Source organism: Rhinolophus sinicus, linkage group LG09 (assembly GCF_036562045.2).
Source record: "Rhinolophus sinicus isolate RSC01 linkage group LG09, ASM3656204v1, whole genome shotgun sequence".
In the NCBI taxonomy this organism is placed as follows: Eukaryota; Metazoa; Chordata; class Mammalia; order Chiroptera; family Rhinolophidae; genus Rhinolophus; species Rhinolophus sinicus.
In genome coordinates, this window is record NC_133758.1 from 80,164,208 (window position 1) to 80,182,026 (window position 17,819).

Sequence of the window (17,819 nt, forward strand, 5' to 3'; positions counted from 1 at the left end):
GAGATCAGCTGAATGATGGGCATACACTCCTATATCACCCTCACTAGCTTCTGAGAGCTGCACTACAAAACTCTACAATAATTATTGCGTACATTGATGACAACTGAGTCATTAAGAAAGATTACAGTACATATTAGTAAGCATGCCTAGGGAAAAGGGAAAGGTTAGAGAAAGGTATCTTTTAAAAATGGCTTTTTAGAATTTTGCCACTTAATGGAGTGGGGCTCATCTCAAATTTCATTTATATAAAATATCAGCTGCTTTATGAAGATAAATGAAGCCTTGTTGTACAGGAAGCTACACTTTCAGTGTAAGTATTAATAGCATAATAGCTGTAGCAACCCAAGAGGAAGGGTACTTACTTTAAAACTAAGAACAAGGTATTTATGAATGAAATTTAACTTTCTAAAAAAGGTCAATCACAAAAACTTTATATTACTAGTTGGCCACTTTCACTTTATGTTTAAATTATTTAAATTTTGGAAACAACTGTTGAAAGAAAGGGGACCAAGTAGCTGGGTATTTCTAATCTTGTAGAACTCGAGCCCCAAACTGGTCTCTATCTGAATAGCAGGGTGAAATTAATGTAAAAGAGAAAGGACAGAAAGAGTTAATAATTTAAGCTAAGCTATGGCAGAGCTCTAATAGAACCTCCAAATTATCTTCTGCCTAAAGTTCCAACATTAGAGAGCTATTCCTACAGGTAATCAACAACTTCTTACACTGTAAGGAAACACTTTGATTATTAAATATTTGAAGCATGAACAATAAAATAAACACTCATTTATCAAATCCTAACAACTGTACCTTTCAGATACAGTTGAAGCCCCCGTATATTTTTCCCCAATCCTACCTCTCTCTCTCCTCAGACATAATCACTCTCTTATCTTTTTCTTTTTATCTTTCTCGTGTGTGTTTAAACTTTTACTACACACTGTACTCTTACTCTTGTAATGTGCCTTAGGATTATCTATGTTGGCAGTGTAGCTATATTTTATTCATTTTAATTGCTGTATGGTATTACATTATATGGATTATCACAATTTACCAATTTCCCTGCCAAGGAACATTTAGGTGGTTTCTAACTTTTTAGGATTCAGACTTCTTCAGTGAACATCCTTGTGTATGTGCAAAAGTGTCTTTAGGACACATACCTAAGAAGTGAATTGCTTGTTCAAAAGCATTTCTTGACATTGCCAGATCATTTGCCAAAGCAGTTCCAAACTTATAGTTTCACCTGCCCGGTGTGGAAGTTCCCACAGCTCCACATCCTCCCCAACAATCCAGTGATGAAATTTATACTAAGATTGAGCATTTTTAAGACATTTGCCAAGTACAAGCATTTTTTAAAATGATTTTTAAATGTCTGTTGAAGTACTTTAAAATATTGAGTACATTCAGAGAAAAAGTTTTAACCTGTGGAAAACAGGTGGATCAGAGCCATGTTTATAAATCTGAAACCGGAGGTTAAATGTTAAGAAATATATAAATAAATGAACAAGTTCCCTCTATTATAGGATCTGGCACTTACTACATCCCGATGTGCTTCTCCTCTGCTAGGTTACGAGCTCTTCAGAGACTCAGATACCTCTTTTGCCTGTAGATACCAGCTGGTGCCCCACACCCAGGTGGCGCTCGGTCAGGAGCTGACTGACGGATGGAGGATGGGAGAAGTGGCCTAAGTGCACTGGTACAGAACTCTTACTCTTGCATGGAAATGACCAGCGTTCTATACGTAACACTTCATAGTTTCTGTTTTGCTAGGACAAAAGGGTTTATAGCTGAGCTATGGAACGGAGGAAGCCAATTCTAAACGGAACTGACTTCTTTCAATGGGGATAAATATACAATAAAAATGAGGAAAAAAATTGGGCTTTTATCACTCAAATCAGAAGTGTAGTTTGCAATAGGAACATATCTTGCTAAATATAAATGGCTCATAGCTAATGCAGAGCAACGAGTTAAAGTGACTAACAATAATCATGGAAAACTAAGACCCAAGGCTTATTTAGGTTTCTTCTTTTTGGTTTAAATGGAGAAACATTAATTAGGGAAAAAAAGCAGTGATAGGTAAGAGTGAAATCTAATGAAAGATGCCCCCTGGTGCCAGTCTCAGTGTGGATGTACAGTGATAGTCACCTAGGGAACATTTCCAAAATACACAAGATAGAGCCCTACCTTAGATCTAATAAATGCAAGTCCAATGAGGGTGGTGCTCGGCTTTTCGTGTAGTGGAAAGGCACCCCAGGAGACTCCAGTGATTATTTACCTATGTAAGTGGATCTCAAACTTGAGTGTAAGAATTGACTTGTAGAGATTCCCATTTTTCACCTTATTGTCACCATGACCATGACCATCATACGACCACCATTGCTACAACGGTCATTAATCATTTATGGTAAGTTATACCAAAGAGAATATTCCTACTATTTTCACTTAACGGAGGAACAGGAATTCTGATGGGTTGGTAGAAAGATGGAAACAAAATAATTTTGGACTGTCAGGGAAGAAGAGATAGGGCTCAGACAACCAAACGGCTGACACCCTAAAGAGGGAAGTGAGAAAACCCTGATAATAAACTTTGATTACCTCTCATGTTTTAGTTCTAATATTAGACGGGACTAGGACTTTGGTATGTCAAGGACAAAGTTGTCACTAATATGCATCAGACTCATTTTCAAAGGTCTGTAATCAATGTTTCTTTCAACATTAGAATACCTATTTTACTTTGTATGCCAAATACTATACTGGTGGGCTACAAGAATTTATTTACATTAGAATGGTACAAAGCTTACGTGACACAATTTTGTAATGGATAATTTCCAATGGGTTTGCTATACTTTCTACAGATAAATAATGACAGAAGGGATTTAATGGATGCAACTAAGAGTACACTTTAGTTCTGGAAGAAATTACAGGTTATAAAGAAGTAAAGGTAGATGGGACGATAGGTAAAAAAAAAAATCAAAAAAAAGGGAAACTGAAAAATAAACAGGAAAAAAAAAAAAGAACAAAGAATTCTACACATATTGAGACAAAACACACTAAGAGAAAAAGGATTCCCAGTAATTAACAATCCTTCATCCTGATTTATCTAGATTTATTTGAAAAAAAAAAAATTATATAATTTAATCTTCTATATAGCAGGTATGGGACTTAACTGATGGCAGGCAAAATACATAGATTTTAAGATTTCTTAAATTATTTGGACTTAGAATTTTTTTTTCTGGGTATTCTAACAGTGTATTCATTTCAGTTAAAGAGTGAGGCAGAGGGGTTTAACAAAATCTTATTCTTATTTTAGATATTCCTAACTTAGTATCTGGAAAGAAAAACAAAAATTTTCATGGCACCTTGAAAATGTTTTAAATTAAACTTACTTTTATGACTTTCATACATCCAAAGTTGTGTCTGTTTCTGTGTTTTTACCACATCAAATGGTAAAGTTGCAACAGCTGCAAACTATCAAAAAGTAAAACTGATTAATTTAAATCTACCTTCAAATTTTTTCTAAAACATTTTTATATTCTTCTATTTTGCACATTGCTTAATAAGGATAATACTGAAAATCATAACTAAACTGAAACTTGAAACAAAACCAGATATGTTTAAAGAGAAGCTTTTATTAAAGAAAATAGATACATGCCTTATGTATTTCTCCCAAAATTGAGGAGTAAGTAAAAATCTCAGAAAATTTCCCCTATTGTCCTGAGGTCACACAACTGGTAGTGCTGGAGACAGAATTCCAACCAGACCTGTGACTCCAAAACCAGAGTTCAGAATCTGTGATGATCCTGTGTGTTCCATTATTCCTTTACTTTACATGAAGGTATAATACATATAACACATATTTATATAATATATATAATACAAACGGCACCAATATTTTCTAGATTAAATTTCTTTTTAAACAATTTTTTCTATGTTAAAGAGAAATACTAAGATATAAAACTTTTCCTTTATATTACCAGAAAGCTGTTAAGACATGCTAAAGCCATTTTTCAACTCTTTTTAGATATTAAGCATTTATTTGTAAGTTAAGTATGGAATTAGTGTTATAATTCCAACTGTTAGGAATTTCTAAAAATAAACAGGACTTGTTTTTCTTCATTCATGCTGAATTAAGATAAATACAATTAAGTTACATTTAATCACCTCACAAATAACAGGGATAATGAGAAGATTTTGCTGGCATTGTAATTATTTAAATTGCTAAAAAAGTAATTGCTTTTTTGCCTCAGTGGGCTTATAACCCACTACTAGGCTTAGTTTGACAGATCTCAGATCTGGGAATATTGATAGCTAAATTTTGAACTCAGTCACAGTGGCTTTCTAAGCCTAGATTTTCTGATACTATTATTCCAATATTTTCTTGCAGGTCTCTGTCACCTCACTATGCTCTTTCACTCGTTTTCACTTGGTTCCAGTATGTCAGCACCTCGCTCTAAGTCATCACGAAGTCATTTTGTAAGTATGTGCGTGTAAGAAAACTCTCTGTGGCCAAGATCCTGGTGACAGGAATGTGCATAAAGGAAGTCACTATACAACTTTTCATTGGGTGGAAGAGGGGGAAAAGGGGAACCCTCTACTACCCAAAAACAGTCATTTGAGTTTCCTCCTTTCTGAATGTTATTTTTGTTAAAATTCTTTTAAGAAGTACTTAGCCAAACTGTTCCCAAAGAAACAGGAATTAGCAGAAGATGAAACTATTTCTATTCAATCCAATTATACATATGACATGATACTCCATTAGATATCTAACCAGGTCTACTGGCATTTAACGAACAAATTGCCAGATATTTTGTAAATAATAAAGCACTATTTAATCTATTATCATTATCATAACTGTAGTTATCTAACAAATCCAAAAGTTGTCCAGAAAAATATATTAATGTATTTGTAATACATTAAAAACATAGATACAAAGAGCATTGTAAAAAATTTGAATGGCTAATAATGGATTTCCTCAAAAATAGGATAAGTAGAAATTTTCAAAGCAATGCAGCCTGAAAATGCTATCTCAATAAACATGAACGCTACATAATATTTTGTTCAGTTTGAATAAGACAATTATCATTATTTTGGCATATTAACAACAAAAGAATACACTTACAGAACCAGACAATGCCCCTGAAGTAAAGCTGATCATAAATGTTGGTTCATATAAGCCAGATTTCTCACACAACCACTTCTTTAAAACCTCATAGTTATACCAGTACATTGCTATAAAAACAGAATGAAATGAACACATATTTAGAAATGAAATGCAGGACTTTAAAGACTATATTTATGAGATTATATATTAAAGGAAAAGAGAAAGTCTAACCTTGACATACCTTGCTTTCTATTCAGACACATAACAGGTGAGATTAAAAAAAGGAACCAAATTGTCAGTAATATTCTAGCAGACTTATAAACAAAAAAATTATGCATTAGTGAAGTTTGGACTTTAATTCCAAAACCTGACAAAGACAGTAGGAGAAAGGAAATGTATAGGCCAATCTCATTTATGAAAATATGTGTAAAATCCTACAAAAATTAATGAAAAACAACTGAAGTCAAAAGTATTTCATAAAAGACTAGACACTATGACTACATTGGGTTATCCGAGGAATGCAAAGGTAGTAAATGTAATAAAAACCCATTAGATACCATACACCACACTGACAGAACCATGGTTTAATCTACAATGATGGAAAAGCAGGTCATTTAACACACTTTCATTTAAAGCAAACTAATTTCTTGGAAAACTAGGGTTAAAGAAGAACTTCTTTAACTTGATAAGGGTATGCAGCAAGAACCTATACCAAAAATAATTATTAATGGTGAAACACAACTATTTCCTTTAGAATGAGGAAAACGATAGGGATGCAACATTATCATTGCTACTGTCCTATTCAAAACTGTCCTAGGCAGCACAGAAAGAAAAAAAAATAAAAGCTATGATGATTAAAAATGAAGAAACGGTGTGGCCATATGGCTCAGTTGGTTAGAGCAGGAGCTCTCAACATGGTTGCTGGTTCAATTCCCACATGGGATGGTGGGCTGTGCCCTCTGCAACTAAAGATTGAAAACGGCGACTGGACTTGGAGCTGAGTTGTGCCCTCCACAACTACATTGAAGAACAACTACTTGGAGCCGATGGTCCCTGGAGAAACACAATGTCCCCCAATATTCCCCAATAAAATAAAACAAAAATAAAGTAGTTATAATTTACATATTACTGTCTATATAGAAAACCCAAAAGCTATGCAACAAATTAGAATTTATGACAGTTTTAAAAGCAGCTGACTATAAGCTAGTAGACAAAAATCAACTATAACACTGCACCAGCTACAAAGATTTGGAAAACATTTTTTTTAAATAGAGATTTTAAAATAGCTATCGAAAGTTGGGGATGTGTGGGTATACCTATAAATACATCTTTTTAAAAAAGGTATATAGCCATTATGAAGAAAATTTTAAATTTATACTAAAATAAAGAAGAATTATGTAATAAAGAGATAGAACATCCCCAGGGGGAGAAAAACAAGGTATCATAAAGGCTTTTTTATAATGCACTAGTAATTTAGACAATACTATGAGATTACTGCAGGAAATTGGCCAGTGAAACAGATCCATGCGTACTTGAAAACTTATACTATGAGAGAGGTGACATTGCAAATTATTGGAAAAAATACGGTTATTTAATAAATGATGCTAGGATAACTCTCCACTTGTGGGGGTATTTGAAATTGAATACTTATTTCAGTCCATAACCCCAAATCAATTACAGATAAATGAATGGCCAATGAAACGGCCCAGTCTCATTAATAATCAGAACAAATATATAAGTTAAAGTGAGATAACCACTTTAAATTATCAGCTGAACAAAAATTAACTATGACAACAAAAGTGATGGTGAGAGTATGAAGGGAAGTAGCAGGAAGCTGGTAGGTGTGTAGATCTACACAATCACTTTAGAAAAGACTTTGATATTTCCTAATAAAATTTGAAACGTATATATATGTACTAGCAACTCTAATACTGGACAAATTCTTGTATATGTACACTAAGAGACTTACAAAATGCTAACAGCAGCACTGTTTGTGTATGCATAAACAAGAAATGAAGACAAGTTACACATAAAAATAAGAATGAATATTAAGAAAATTTTTAGTAAAATAAACAGGTTTTAAAGCTCAGAAATAAGCAAAACTAAATATACTGTTTAGCAATAACACATATGTGGTAAAAACTATTTTAAAAAATCAAATCAAAGATAAAGAAAAATTCAGTATAGTGTTAACCACTGGGGGATGAGATAGTGGAAGGGGCTATATATGGTTTCATGATTTAAAAAATTGCAGTGTTCTACTTTGTATTTTGAAGTGGTGACTTCACAGGTGTTCATTTTATTAGTGTATTTCATAATTTGTATCTATTTTTCTGTACCAAACATAATAAAAAAAAAGTTTGCCTGGGAATATATGGTTAATTACACTGTACATTTCCGGACAACATAATTGAACACAAAATGTTGAAGAAAAATACTAATGAAAAGGGAAAAATGCATAGAGAAGTGAATAAGAGAGCCCAAGAAAAGGACTAACTCAAAAGGGAAAAGAGAGGAACATTATTAATACAAGGTTCTCAATATTTATTTCAGTTCTTAAATGAAAACTCCTATGATCCACAAGAGAAATACTAGTTAAGTATGCACATTCTACAAGTTGTTGTTACTTTTACACTTTTTTTCTTCATTCTTTTCATAATTCAGTGATTAGCACAATCTCCTATCTGACTTATAACAGTCTTGTTTACAGGACGCTCATTTAATGGGGGAGATTATTATCTTTAATAATTGAGAAATGTAGAAGTCAATATAATTCATAGGTAGTCTTAAATGTATTTTATAGTATTTTGATTTGTAGTAGTTTACTTACCTTACTAATTATGACTTAGAATAATGTTAAAGATAGTTTGTATTATCAAAATATAAATACGTACCAATTAACATCTAAAAAGAAAATAAACACCAGAGAAAAGAAAACCAGGCTTGAATTAGAAACTATTCATTCAATACACTCATAAAGCTCTGAGAGCCCAACACTGAACTAAGTTTGTGGTTACTAAAGATAGCTTCTTACCTTTATAGCCTTAAAGGGTTTAAAATTTAGTTGATTTAAAAGTAAAATATTAATAAAACAAAGCTACCTAGAATTTAGCAGACACTGATAAGGTAAATCCTACCTGAGAACGGTACGTCTCTAAGAACAGTGGGGGCCCAGCCCCTCCAAAGGGAAATCCAACCATCTTCAGACACTCTCTTGCTGACAAACTGATGCAGCTCCTTGTAAGAAAACTTCTTAGACTGCATCTTGGTTCTAATCAATTCTAATGGACTTATCACAGTTACTGCACCGACTAATACAAACAGGCAAATATAAAAACAAAAAGAAAGCCATATACTCTGCAAACACATGCACAATTAATATTTCATGCATTTTATATTTTAAACTTCTATTCTGAAATGTCTGCAAACCTTAAAATCAAATATCTAATGATGCCAACATATTGGTACAGATTTTTTTCCTTGATAAAGGTATTTCTTAAAAGTCTGCCTTCATATACCTTACTCTTTCTGGTTTCAGTTCTTTCAAGGGCAGTTCCAGAAATATACATCAGCTGGGACTACTACAAAAATGACACCAACTGCACAGAGAAAAATATCCTTCTGTATAGGGGCAAATTTCTTTCTGATTAAACTCGGAATCTCCAAGTCTCTAAGGAAAATGATTCAGGACTTTGGCATCAATTTGACATTAATCTGATGTCATCCTAAAATCTAGAATCTAAAATCTCTGTCCAAGATTCAACAGGGATGGGTTGATCCCATTTCATTCTGACGGCAATTACCATACCATATGACTTCTAGAGTGTAAATATTAACAAATTAGTACAAACTACAAATGCAAAATATAAATGACCAGTACTTACTCGTATTTTATACAAATTCTCTGTGAATGTCAAATTTTTAAAAGAAGCTTTAAACAGAAATCAAAATGAAATATAGTAAATTTATTACTTACATCTGGCCACGATTCCAGCAACAATTGGTATGTAGCTTCCATTTTCTCCTAATTTACATCTCAGAAGATCAGTTAATTGATCATAGCAGGTGAAATAAATAACTGTGGCAGGAACTGCCATCACTCTGTTAGAAACACAAAAAGATTTGTACATAATTATCAAAAGCCTTAAACATATTAAATACAAGCTAACATACTTATATTTTGTATCAGCTGAAAACCACAATGAATCAGCCAATGAGATAAATTTTTCTTTCATTTAATAGGCCACAACAAAATAGATATCTGCCCCTCCAGAAGTTTACATTCTAGTTGTGAAAGTAAGTTATAGAGCACCCAGTCAGGTCATAAAGAGGAAAAGACAATAAGGACACTTCTGTCTCCTACACTTGTCCTGTTTCTGGTCTCCCAAATCTTCCTTCCCAATTATATTTGACATAACATGAAAATCACTGCAGTAAAAAGTACAAGAGCAACTGTAAAATATTTTTGAACTATGGACCATGTATCATACCTGGTTATAACTGGAAATAAATTACAATTATGTCGCCAAAGTTATATTTACTATATTGAGGAAATTCCAATGACATAATTTTTTAAATGAAAATATCAAAAGGGAATTATTAAAGTTGCAGATACTATCATAAATATTAATGCAACAAGAAAACAATCTGTTTAAGGACTAACTAAAGGACATTCATATAGACCACACTTTGGAAGGCCCAATGTTCTACTATAGTGAAGTTTGATTATGAGAATTTAGAAATAGGATTGACTATTAGTTTTGGATCTGCCACTAACTTTATAACCTTAGGCACTGTTTAAAATATATGCCTCAAAATTGACTAATTTGCTGCATAAAAAGATAAATTAGAAAGCAATGATGTACAGAAAAGCAAGGTATTGATTGGGAGTTTTACATTCAGCCTTACCAGTTTATCACATTAATTCATATAATCGCTAGATAGTAGAGAATTATCTGGAAAAGGGAAAACATACTGATCACAGTATCTCATTATTTTAGTAAAATAAACAAAAAGTCAAATAAACAGCAAATTCTTAATTTCTGAACATAAAAAAAAATTTATGCTTGTGCACCAAAGACAACACAGCAAGCCTGGTTGCTCAAAACGTCTGTATATTCAGCAGAGCACATCTGCACACTTAACCTTTGGCCAACTCCAAGAAATTTAGCCCTTGGAATATTCCCTATTATTGTTTTTTTGTATGTCTGGAGCGATAAACCAACTTGTCTAGGTTCATCTGTACAAATGATGTCATTTGTGGTAAACATGGTTTGGGACGGAGTCCCAGAAAGCAGTTTCCAGGCTCTCAGCCTCATGTGGAAAGCTGCTGGCCCAGATGTGTAGCCTGGGCATGCACAGGACACATCCTTATGTAGGCACTTATGTAACCAGTTGACTGTCAGCCATTATTGTTCTGTATGCTATATAACTGCAGTAGCTACGTTAGCAAGCACAGATGGCACAGATCGTGTGGATCCCACATCCTGCGTCTCACCCAGCCGTCAGCGAGACTGTGGTGCAGGAAGGCCCCTTGTTGGGGTGTTGGCAGATGTTTGCTTCTTGTGTTTCGACCAGCCTCCCATCGAGAATATAGTGGTATAAACCCCATATCCATGGCTCCGTTGTTGTTCCTTTTCAGCTTCACTGTATCCTGCGTTCACCTGCTGGGAGCTGAGCCCTAGCATGACCCCTACCATTACAATCTGCTTTCATTTTGGGGGTCTGGAGTTTTGATAATCAGAGCTGGTCACAAAGATAGAATGTGCCTATGCCATCAACCTCCAATAAAAGCCCTAGACTCTAAAATTCAAGTGTGTTTTAGGGTAGAAATACTTTGCACATGCTGCCATGCTGAGAGAATAAGCACACCCTGTGCGATGTCATGAGGGAAGACTCCAGAGCCTATTGGCTAGTCAACTTCTGGTGTGCCTTTTTCTCTTACTGATTGTGCAAGAAAACACAGACATGAGTAAAACCTCCTTTAGATCCTGTGAGTCCTTCTAGCAAATCATCAAATATGTGCGTGGTTGTAGGGCTCACAAAACAATGCTTTAGAAAATGAAGAAGTTCAAATATTAAAAATGCACGATTTTGTCTAATGATGCTGATTATAAATCAAAACAAAACAACCACCATCATTTTGTAAGAAAAATATTAAATTTCAACTTACAAGGTAGGAGGAAGCCCACTCCACAGTGACTTTATGCCCTCGTTTCGAATGATTTTCAAAAAGGCATCCTAAAATTATATAGAAAAAAGTCGTCAAAATATATCACTGAACCAGATATACAAAACATTTACACCGGGTCCCTGAAAATAAGAGCTAGCGGGACGGACCATCAGCTTTAATGTGTCTTTTGGAGCAAAAATTAATATAAGACCCACTCTTATTTTACTATAAGACCTGATATAATATAATAAGACTGGGTCTTATATTAATTTTTGCTCCAAAAAATGCATTAGAGCTGATTGTCCGGCTAGGTCTTATTTTCGGGGAAACACAGTACATGAGCCCTACTAGATCCTCACTGTGACGATCAGAGAAAAATTCCCCCTTACTTCAAATGGGATAGGAAAAAGTAACCATCTGAAAATAGAACCCAAACCTCTGTCTTCCTTAACAAAGCCTATACCCAAGGGAAACTATTTTACCAGAGCCCAAAGTACTGGGGTTTAATCAAAATCTAACCAACCGGGGCAAGGGAAATACCACTTTAGGCTCATTTTTAAGACTAAGACCTAACCATAGGACTCAGAATGTTTCCCTTCCTCCATACATTGCCAACACATCAACAGGACTCCTGTAAAACTAGAGAACCGCAGCTATAAGAACTGGAAACATCAGACCCTAGAGGAGTCTCTAGGAAAACCCAAAAACAATGGACAAAACAAAAACTAGGACACTAGCACAAATCTTAGTCTCTGAAAACAGCAACGAACAGTAAATGCAATCTAACTTCTAGCCAAATAAACATAAAACCTCCCATTAAAGGTCTACCACAGTTTCTTTTATGCAATACATCACGTCCAGCTTTCAACAAAAAAATTTACAAAGTATGCTAAAATGCAAAAAACAGTCTGAAGAGACAAAGCAAACATGAGAACCAGACTCAGATATGGCAGAGATTTGGGAATTTAGAATAACTGATTAATATGCTAAGGTTTTCAAAGTGGGCGTCTGAGGAGGAGTGGGGAGTCAGGACTCTCCCCACCGTGTCAGTGCAAAGCATAGGGGAGCCAGAACTGCCGCCCCAGGGGCAACCTAGCCACATTCTGGCTGTTCTGGCTGCTCTAAGAAAATACCACAAACTGGGGAGCTCATAAACAACAAAAATTGATTTATCAGAGTTCTGGAGTCTGAAGTTCCAGGTCAGGGTGCCAGCAAGGTGATGTGATAGCGCTCTTCTGAGTGGCAGACTCCTCACTATCCTCACAGGGAGGAAGGGGCAAGGGAGCTCTCTGGAGCCTCTTTTATAAAGTGATTAATCTCATTCACAGAAGTCTTTGCCCTCCTGATCTAATCACCTCCCAAAGAAACCACCCACTAAATACCATCACACCAGACACCAGGATTTCAACATACGAATTAGGCGTTTGGGGGGTGTGGGGACAGAGTCCCAGAGAGCAGTTTCCAGGCTCTCGGCCTCATGTGAAAGGTGCTGGCTCAGGTAGTAGATGGCCGTCAGCTGTGTCCGGTTAGCCAATTAGCCACTGATATAACTGCCGTGGCTAGGTTGGTTAGTCGACCGGTTGGCAGGCAGAGAAGCGGACAGCAGGTTGCAGGTCGTGTGACTCCAGCCTCCAGTGAGACCACAGTGGTATGACTTCCCTACCTATGGCTCCGTGGGTGTTCCTTTTTGGCCTCACCATATCCTGCGTTCTTATGTGGGGAGCGGGACAGGAGGCCCCGCAGGCCGCCTCGCATGACAAATGGGGGAGCGAGCAGGGTCTCCTGCATGACAGGGGGGCACAACATTCAGACCATAGCAGCTGTGCAACAATGAAGAGGTAGTCCCCCACACCATGTATCCATGGAGGCTGAGTGGGGAACATGGACTTCCAGCTGCACCCAGTGTGAACGAAAAAGTGGTTCTGGAAAGTAACCTCACAGGGTAATCTGCTCATATGAGTAAATTCTTCACCGGCAGGTCATGGCAGGCATTTAACTGTTTACCTTAAGCAAGCTCTGTCCATTGCTTTTATGAACCTGTTAACACACCTTTGAAGTAAGTGTTAACCACCCCACCCTCAAGAAAGCACATTAACTATCCTGTAATCCAATCCCCACCTCCCTTTCTCCAACCTTCATGTAATCTTCCTTAAATTCCTTCACTCAAAATGCATAAAAGAAGCTGCAAACTAACATTCTAAGAAGCATATGAAATCTTGCTTCTTGGCAACTGTTACCATTTTGGCTCAAAATCTTATAAAATTTTTTTACAGGTTTGATGTTTTTATCTTGACACCAACAATAACAGGTAGCACTCCTCTTCCTCTGAGTAAACAGTGACAAAATGCCAGTTAAAATAGAATGTTTAAATGGGACTCAAAGTCTCATAACATAACGCTCAGAAGTGCCTGGTTTTAATTAAAAATCACTAATTAAAAATCTAAAAAGCAGGAAGATGTCAAACTGAATGAAAAGAGGCAATAAATAGATAACCACACTGAGATAAGGGAAATGTCAGAATTATCTGAAAGATTTTAGAGCAATTAACATAAAAATCATTGAATCATCACTTACAAACATGTCTAAAACAAGCAAGAAATTAGAAAGCCTTGGCAAAGAAATACAACCTCAAAACCCTACAGATCAAAATGTAATTCTAAAAAGAAATGTTCAAGTAAAACAGAAGAAGGCAGGAAAAATAAAACAGAATACAAAAAATAAAATGGCAGGCTTAAACTCCAATATATCTGTAACTTCATTAAATATAGTCTAAATATGTCAATTAAAAGATGAAAACTGACAGTGGTGTAAAAAACATGACACAATCATATCCTGTCTACAAGAAACTTCAGTTATAATGCTTGAAAGCAGATTGGAAGACTCAACAGAGTAAAGATGCCATTTTCTTCCCCCAAATAAATATACAGGCTTAACACAATTCCTGTAAAAATCTCAGCAAGATTTTCTGTAGATATAAACATTATTCCAAAACTTATATGGAAAGACAAAGGAATTTTAGAAATAGCTAAAACAACTTTGAAAAAGAAAAATAAGAATAAAGTGGGAGGAATCAGTCTGTCTGATTTTAGGACTTATTCTACAGCTACATTAAGACTATGTGGCATAGGAACAGACAAAAGGATAAATGGAATAGAATAAACAGCCAGAAATCCACACAATATGCCCAACTGATTTTTGACAGAGGTGCAAAAGCAACTTAATGGAGGAAAGACAGTCTTTTCAACAAATACAACTGGACAAACATAGGCAAAAACAACAACGAACAAACTTCAACCTCAGGCTCATACCTTATATAAAAATAACTCAAAATGGACCAAGGACTTAAATGTAAAACGTAAAGCTATAAAACTTTTAGAAAAAAAACCATAGGAGAAAATCTTCAGGTCTAAGGGTAAGTAAAGAGTTCATAGACTTAACACCGAAAGCATGATCTATACAGAAAAATACTGATAAATTAAAATTTAAAACTTTTACTTCATGAAACACCCTATTTAAAAAGATAGAAATCCAAATCAGTATGAAAAAATATTTGCAAACCACATATTTGAGGACGAAAAAGGGGGTAAGACAAGTTCAGTGATGCAAAGTAACCTGATTATAAATGCCTAACTGGGCAGATCATGGTGGGCAGGTCACGCCCCAGGCATGTAACTTCCCTTCAGTAACAGGTTTATCTTTGCCTTAAGTAAGCCCTGCCCATTGTTTTTGAGCATCTAGGTTACCACACCTTTGAAATCACTTTTTCAGACCCTTGGAAGTATAACCAACCTCAAGAGAGCACATAATCTAATTAACTGCCCTGTAATCCAACCCCTGCCTGTCTCCCACCTTTATGTAATCTTCTTCTCTCCTTAATTCCAAATGCATAAAAGAAACTGCAAACTGTCATTTTTAGAAGTATTTTTCTCCTGTCTGTTGAGATGTTGCTTCCAGGCATATCCTCTGTTTGGCTCTAATAAACTCTTATGGAAATTTTCTACAGGTTTGGACAGTCTTACATCAGCAAACCCTGAACATGCAACTACCATATGATCCAGTTACTGCAGTCCTATAGTGATATGTGATATTGTGATGTTATGATTTATAATAATATACATTTATTTCCTAAGTGATAACGAACAATGGAAGCATTTTTGTTATATTTGGTCTTTTGTCCTCAGTCCTAAAATAGCTCCAGCTAAAGGAGTGTCTTTTATTATTCATAACAAGCCCCTTTCAACCACACCTAAGTTTATGTTAATGAAGTGATTTTTGGAAAGACCCTAGACAACCACAAGATGGGAGCTAGTTACCAGGGGAAATAACCAAGGAATTTCAGGCATACTTTATAGAGATATTTCAGTTTCAGTTCCAGACCACTGCAATAAATTGAATACCTCAATAAAGCTAGTCACACAGAATTTTTGGTTTCCCAGTGTATACACAAATTATGTTTACACTACACTGTAATCTGTTATGTCCAAAAACATATATACTCTATTATATACTCTATTGCTAAAAAATGCTAACCATCATCTGAGCCTTCAGCAAGTCATAATCTTTTTGCTGGTGGCGAGTCTTGCCTCAGTGGTTACGGCTGCTGACTGATCAGGGTGGTGGCTGCTAAAGGCTGGGTGGCTGTGACAACTTCTTAAAGACAACAGTGAAGTTTGCTGCATTTGCATTGATTGACTTCCTTTCGCAAATGATTTCACTGTAGCATGTGATGCTGTTTGATAACATTTTATCCACAGCAGAACTTATTTTAAAATTCTCAAACGCTGCTTTATCAACTAAGTTTATGTAATATTCTAAATCCTTTGTCATTTCAACAATCTTCACAGCATCTTCACCAGGAGTAGATTCCATCACAAGAAACCACCTTCTTTGTTCATCCATTAGAAGCAACATTTCATCCATTCAAGTTTTTTCTTCAGATTGCAGCCATTCAATAACATCTTCAGGCTGCACCTCTAATTTTAATGCTCTTGCCATTTTCCTCGCATCTTCAGTTACTTCCACCACTGAAGTCTTGAAACCCTCAAAGTCATCCATGAGGGCTGGAATCAACTTCTTCCAAACTCCTAATAATGTTGATATTTTGACCTCTTCCCATGAATACTATTCTTAATGGCATCTAGAATGGTGAATTCTTTCCAGAATGTTTTCAATTAACTTTGCCCAGATATATCAGAGGAATCACTATCTACAGCTTTACAAAATATTTCTTAAAAAGATTTGAAAGTCAAAATTGCTCCTTGGTCCGTGGACTGCATGCAGCATGGAGGTTGTGTTACCAGGTGTGAAAACAACATTAATCTCTTACATCTCTATCAGAGCTCTTGGTTGACCAGAGCCATCGTCAATGAGCAGTAATATTCTGCATCTATAGTCTCAACAGTGGGCTTATAACATTCAGTAAACCATGCAGTAAACAGCCATGCTGTCATCCAGGCTTTGTTCTTCCATTTATAGAGCACAGGCAGAGTAGACTTAGCATAATTCCTAAGGGCCCTGGGATTTTCAGAATGGTGAGTGAGCACTGGCTTCAACTTAAAAGTCACCAGCTGCATTAGCCCCTAACAAGAGAATCAACCTGTCCTTTGAAGCTTTGAAGCCAGGCATTGACTTCTCTTCTCTAGCTACAACAGCCCTAGAGGGCATCTTCTTCCAATATAGAGATGTTCTGTCTAGTTGAAAATCTGTTGTTTAGTGACTCCTTCTTCGTTAATGATGTTAGCTAGACCTTCTGGGTAACTTGCTGCAGCTTCTGCATCAGCACCTGCTGCTTCACCTTACACTTTTATGTTATGGAGATGCCTTCTTTCTTTTACTCTCGTGAACCAAACTCTCCTAGCTTCAAACTTTTCTTCTGCAGCCTCGTCACCTCTCTCAGCCTTCACAGACATAAGGAGAGTTAGAGCCTTGTTCTGGATTAGGCGTTGGCTTAAGGTAATGTGGCTGGTTTGATCTCCTATCCAGACCACTAAAACACTCTCCATATCAGGAATAAGGCTGTTTCCCTTATCACTAATGTGCTCACTGGAATAGCACTTTTAATTTACTTCCAGAACTTTGCATTCACAACTAGACTAACTGGTGCAAGAATTCTGGTTTTCAGCCTGACTCAGCTTTTGACACCTTCATCGTCAAGTACAATAATTTCTAGCTTTTTTCATTTAAAGTGAGAGATGTGTGACTGTTCCTTTCACTTGAACAGGTAGAGGCAATTGTAAGGCTATTAAATGGGCCTGATCTCAATACTGTTCTTCTTAGGTAATAGGGAGGCCCTACAATTTGGAAAATCTTTCATATATAACATTAAATAAAATTAGAAAATATACAGTGTTTATAAATAATATAGTGTCCTTACCAAGGTTCCCCGGAAACATCCTGGCTTCTTATACCATGCTTTGTTGCTTTCCTCTTCACAAACACATACATGATCCATAAGTCCATTACTATATACAAAACATTTTCCTAACAGAGAAGATTCCAACAGTCAAAAATTACTTCACACAACTGTATTGTTTTTACTGATGAACAAAACTG

At 35.7% G+C, this 17,819-nt stretch overlaps 1 protein-coding gene and 1 long non-coding RNA gene across 4 annotated transcripts in view; one reads left to right on the forward strand and one right to left on the reverse strand.

Moving 5' to 3' along the window:
• Positions 1–17,819, reverse strand: part of SLC25A40 (solute carrier family 25 member 40) — a 33,919-nt gene that overhangs the window by 3,626 nt on the left and 12,474 nt on the right. For all 3 annotated transcript variants that reach the window (XR_002136208.2, XM_019716200.2, XM_019716189.2), the window contains exons 5-10: positions 17,641–17,747; positions 11,268–11,335; positions 9,072–9,196; positions 8,233–8,406; positions 5,114–5,223; positions 3,381–3,462 (exon numbers count right to left, since the gene is read on the reverse strand). Coding sequence is in view for 2 of the 3 variants with exons in the window: in XM_019716189.2 (XP_019571748.1) it covers positions 3,381–3,462; positions 5,114–5,223; positions 8,233–8,406; positions 9,072–9,196; positions 11,268–11,335; positions 17,641–17,747 (666 nt within the window). In the remaining variant the exon portion in view is untranslated. The remainder of the gene's footprint in view (positions 1–3,380; positions 3,463–5,113; positions 5,224–8,232; positions 8,407–9,071; positions 9,197–11,267; positions 11,336–17,640; positions 17,748–17,819) is intronic.
• On the forward strand, positions 1,572–16,518 carry LOC141573195 (uncharacterized). Its single transcript, XR_012498872.1, has 3 exons — positions 1,572–1,690; positions 4,379–4,467; positions 15,271–16,518. It is a non-coding gene; the product is annotated as an uncharacterized LOC141573195 (long non-coding RNA).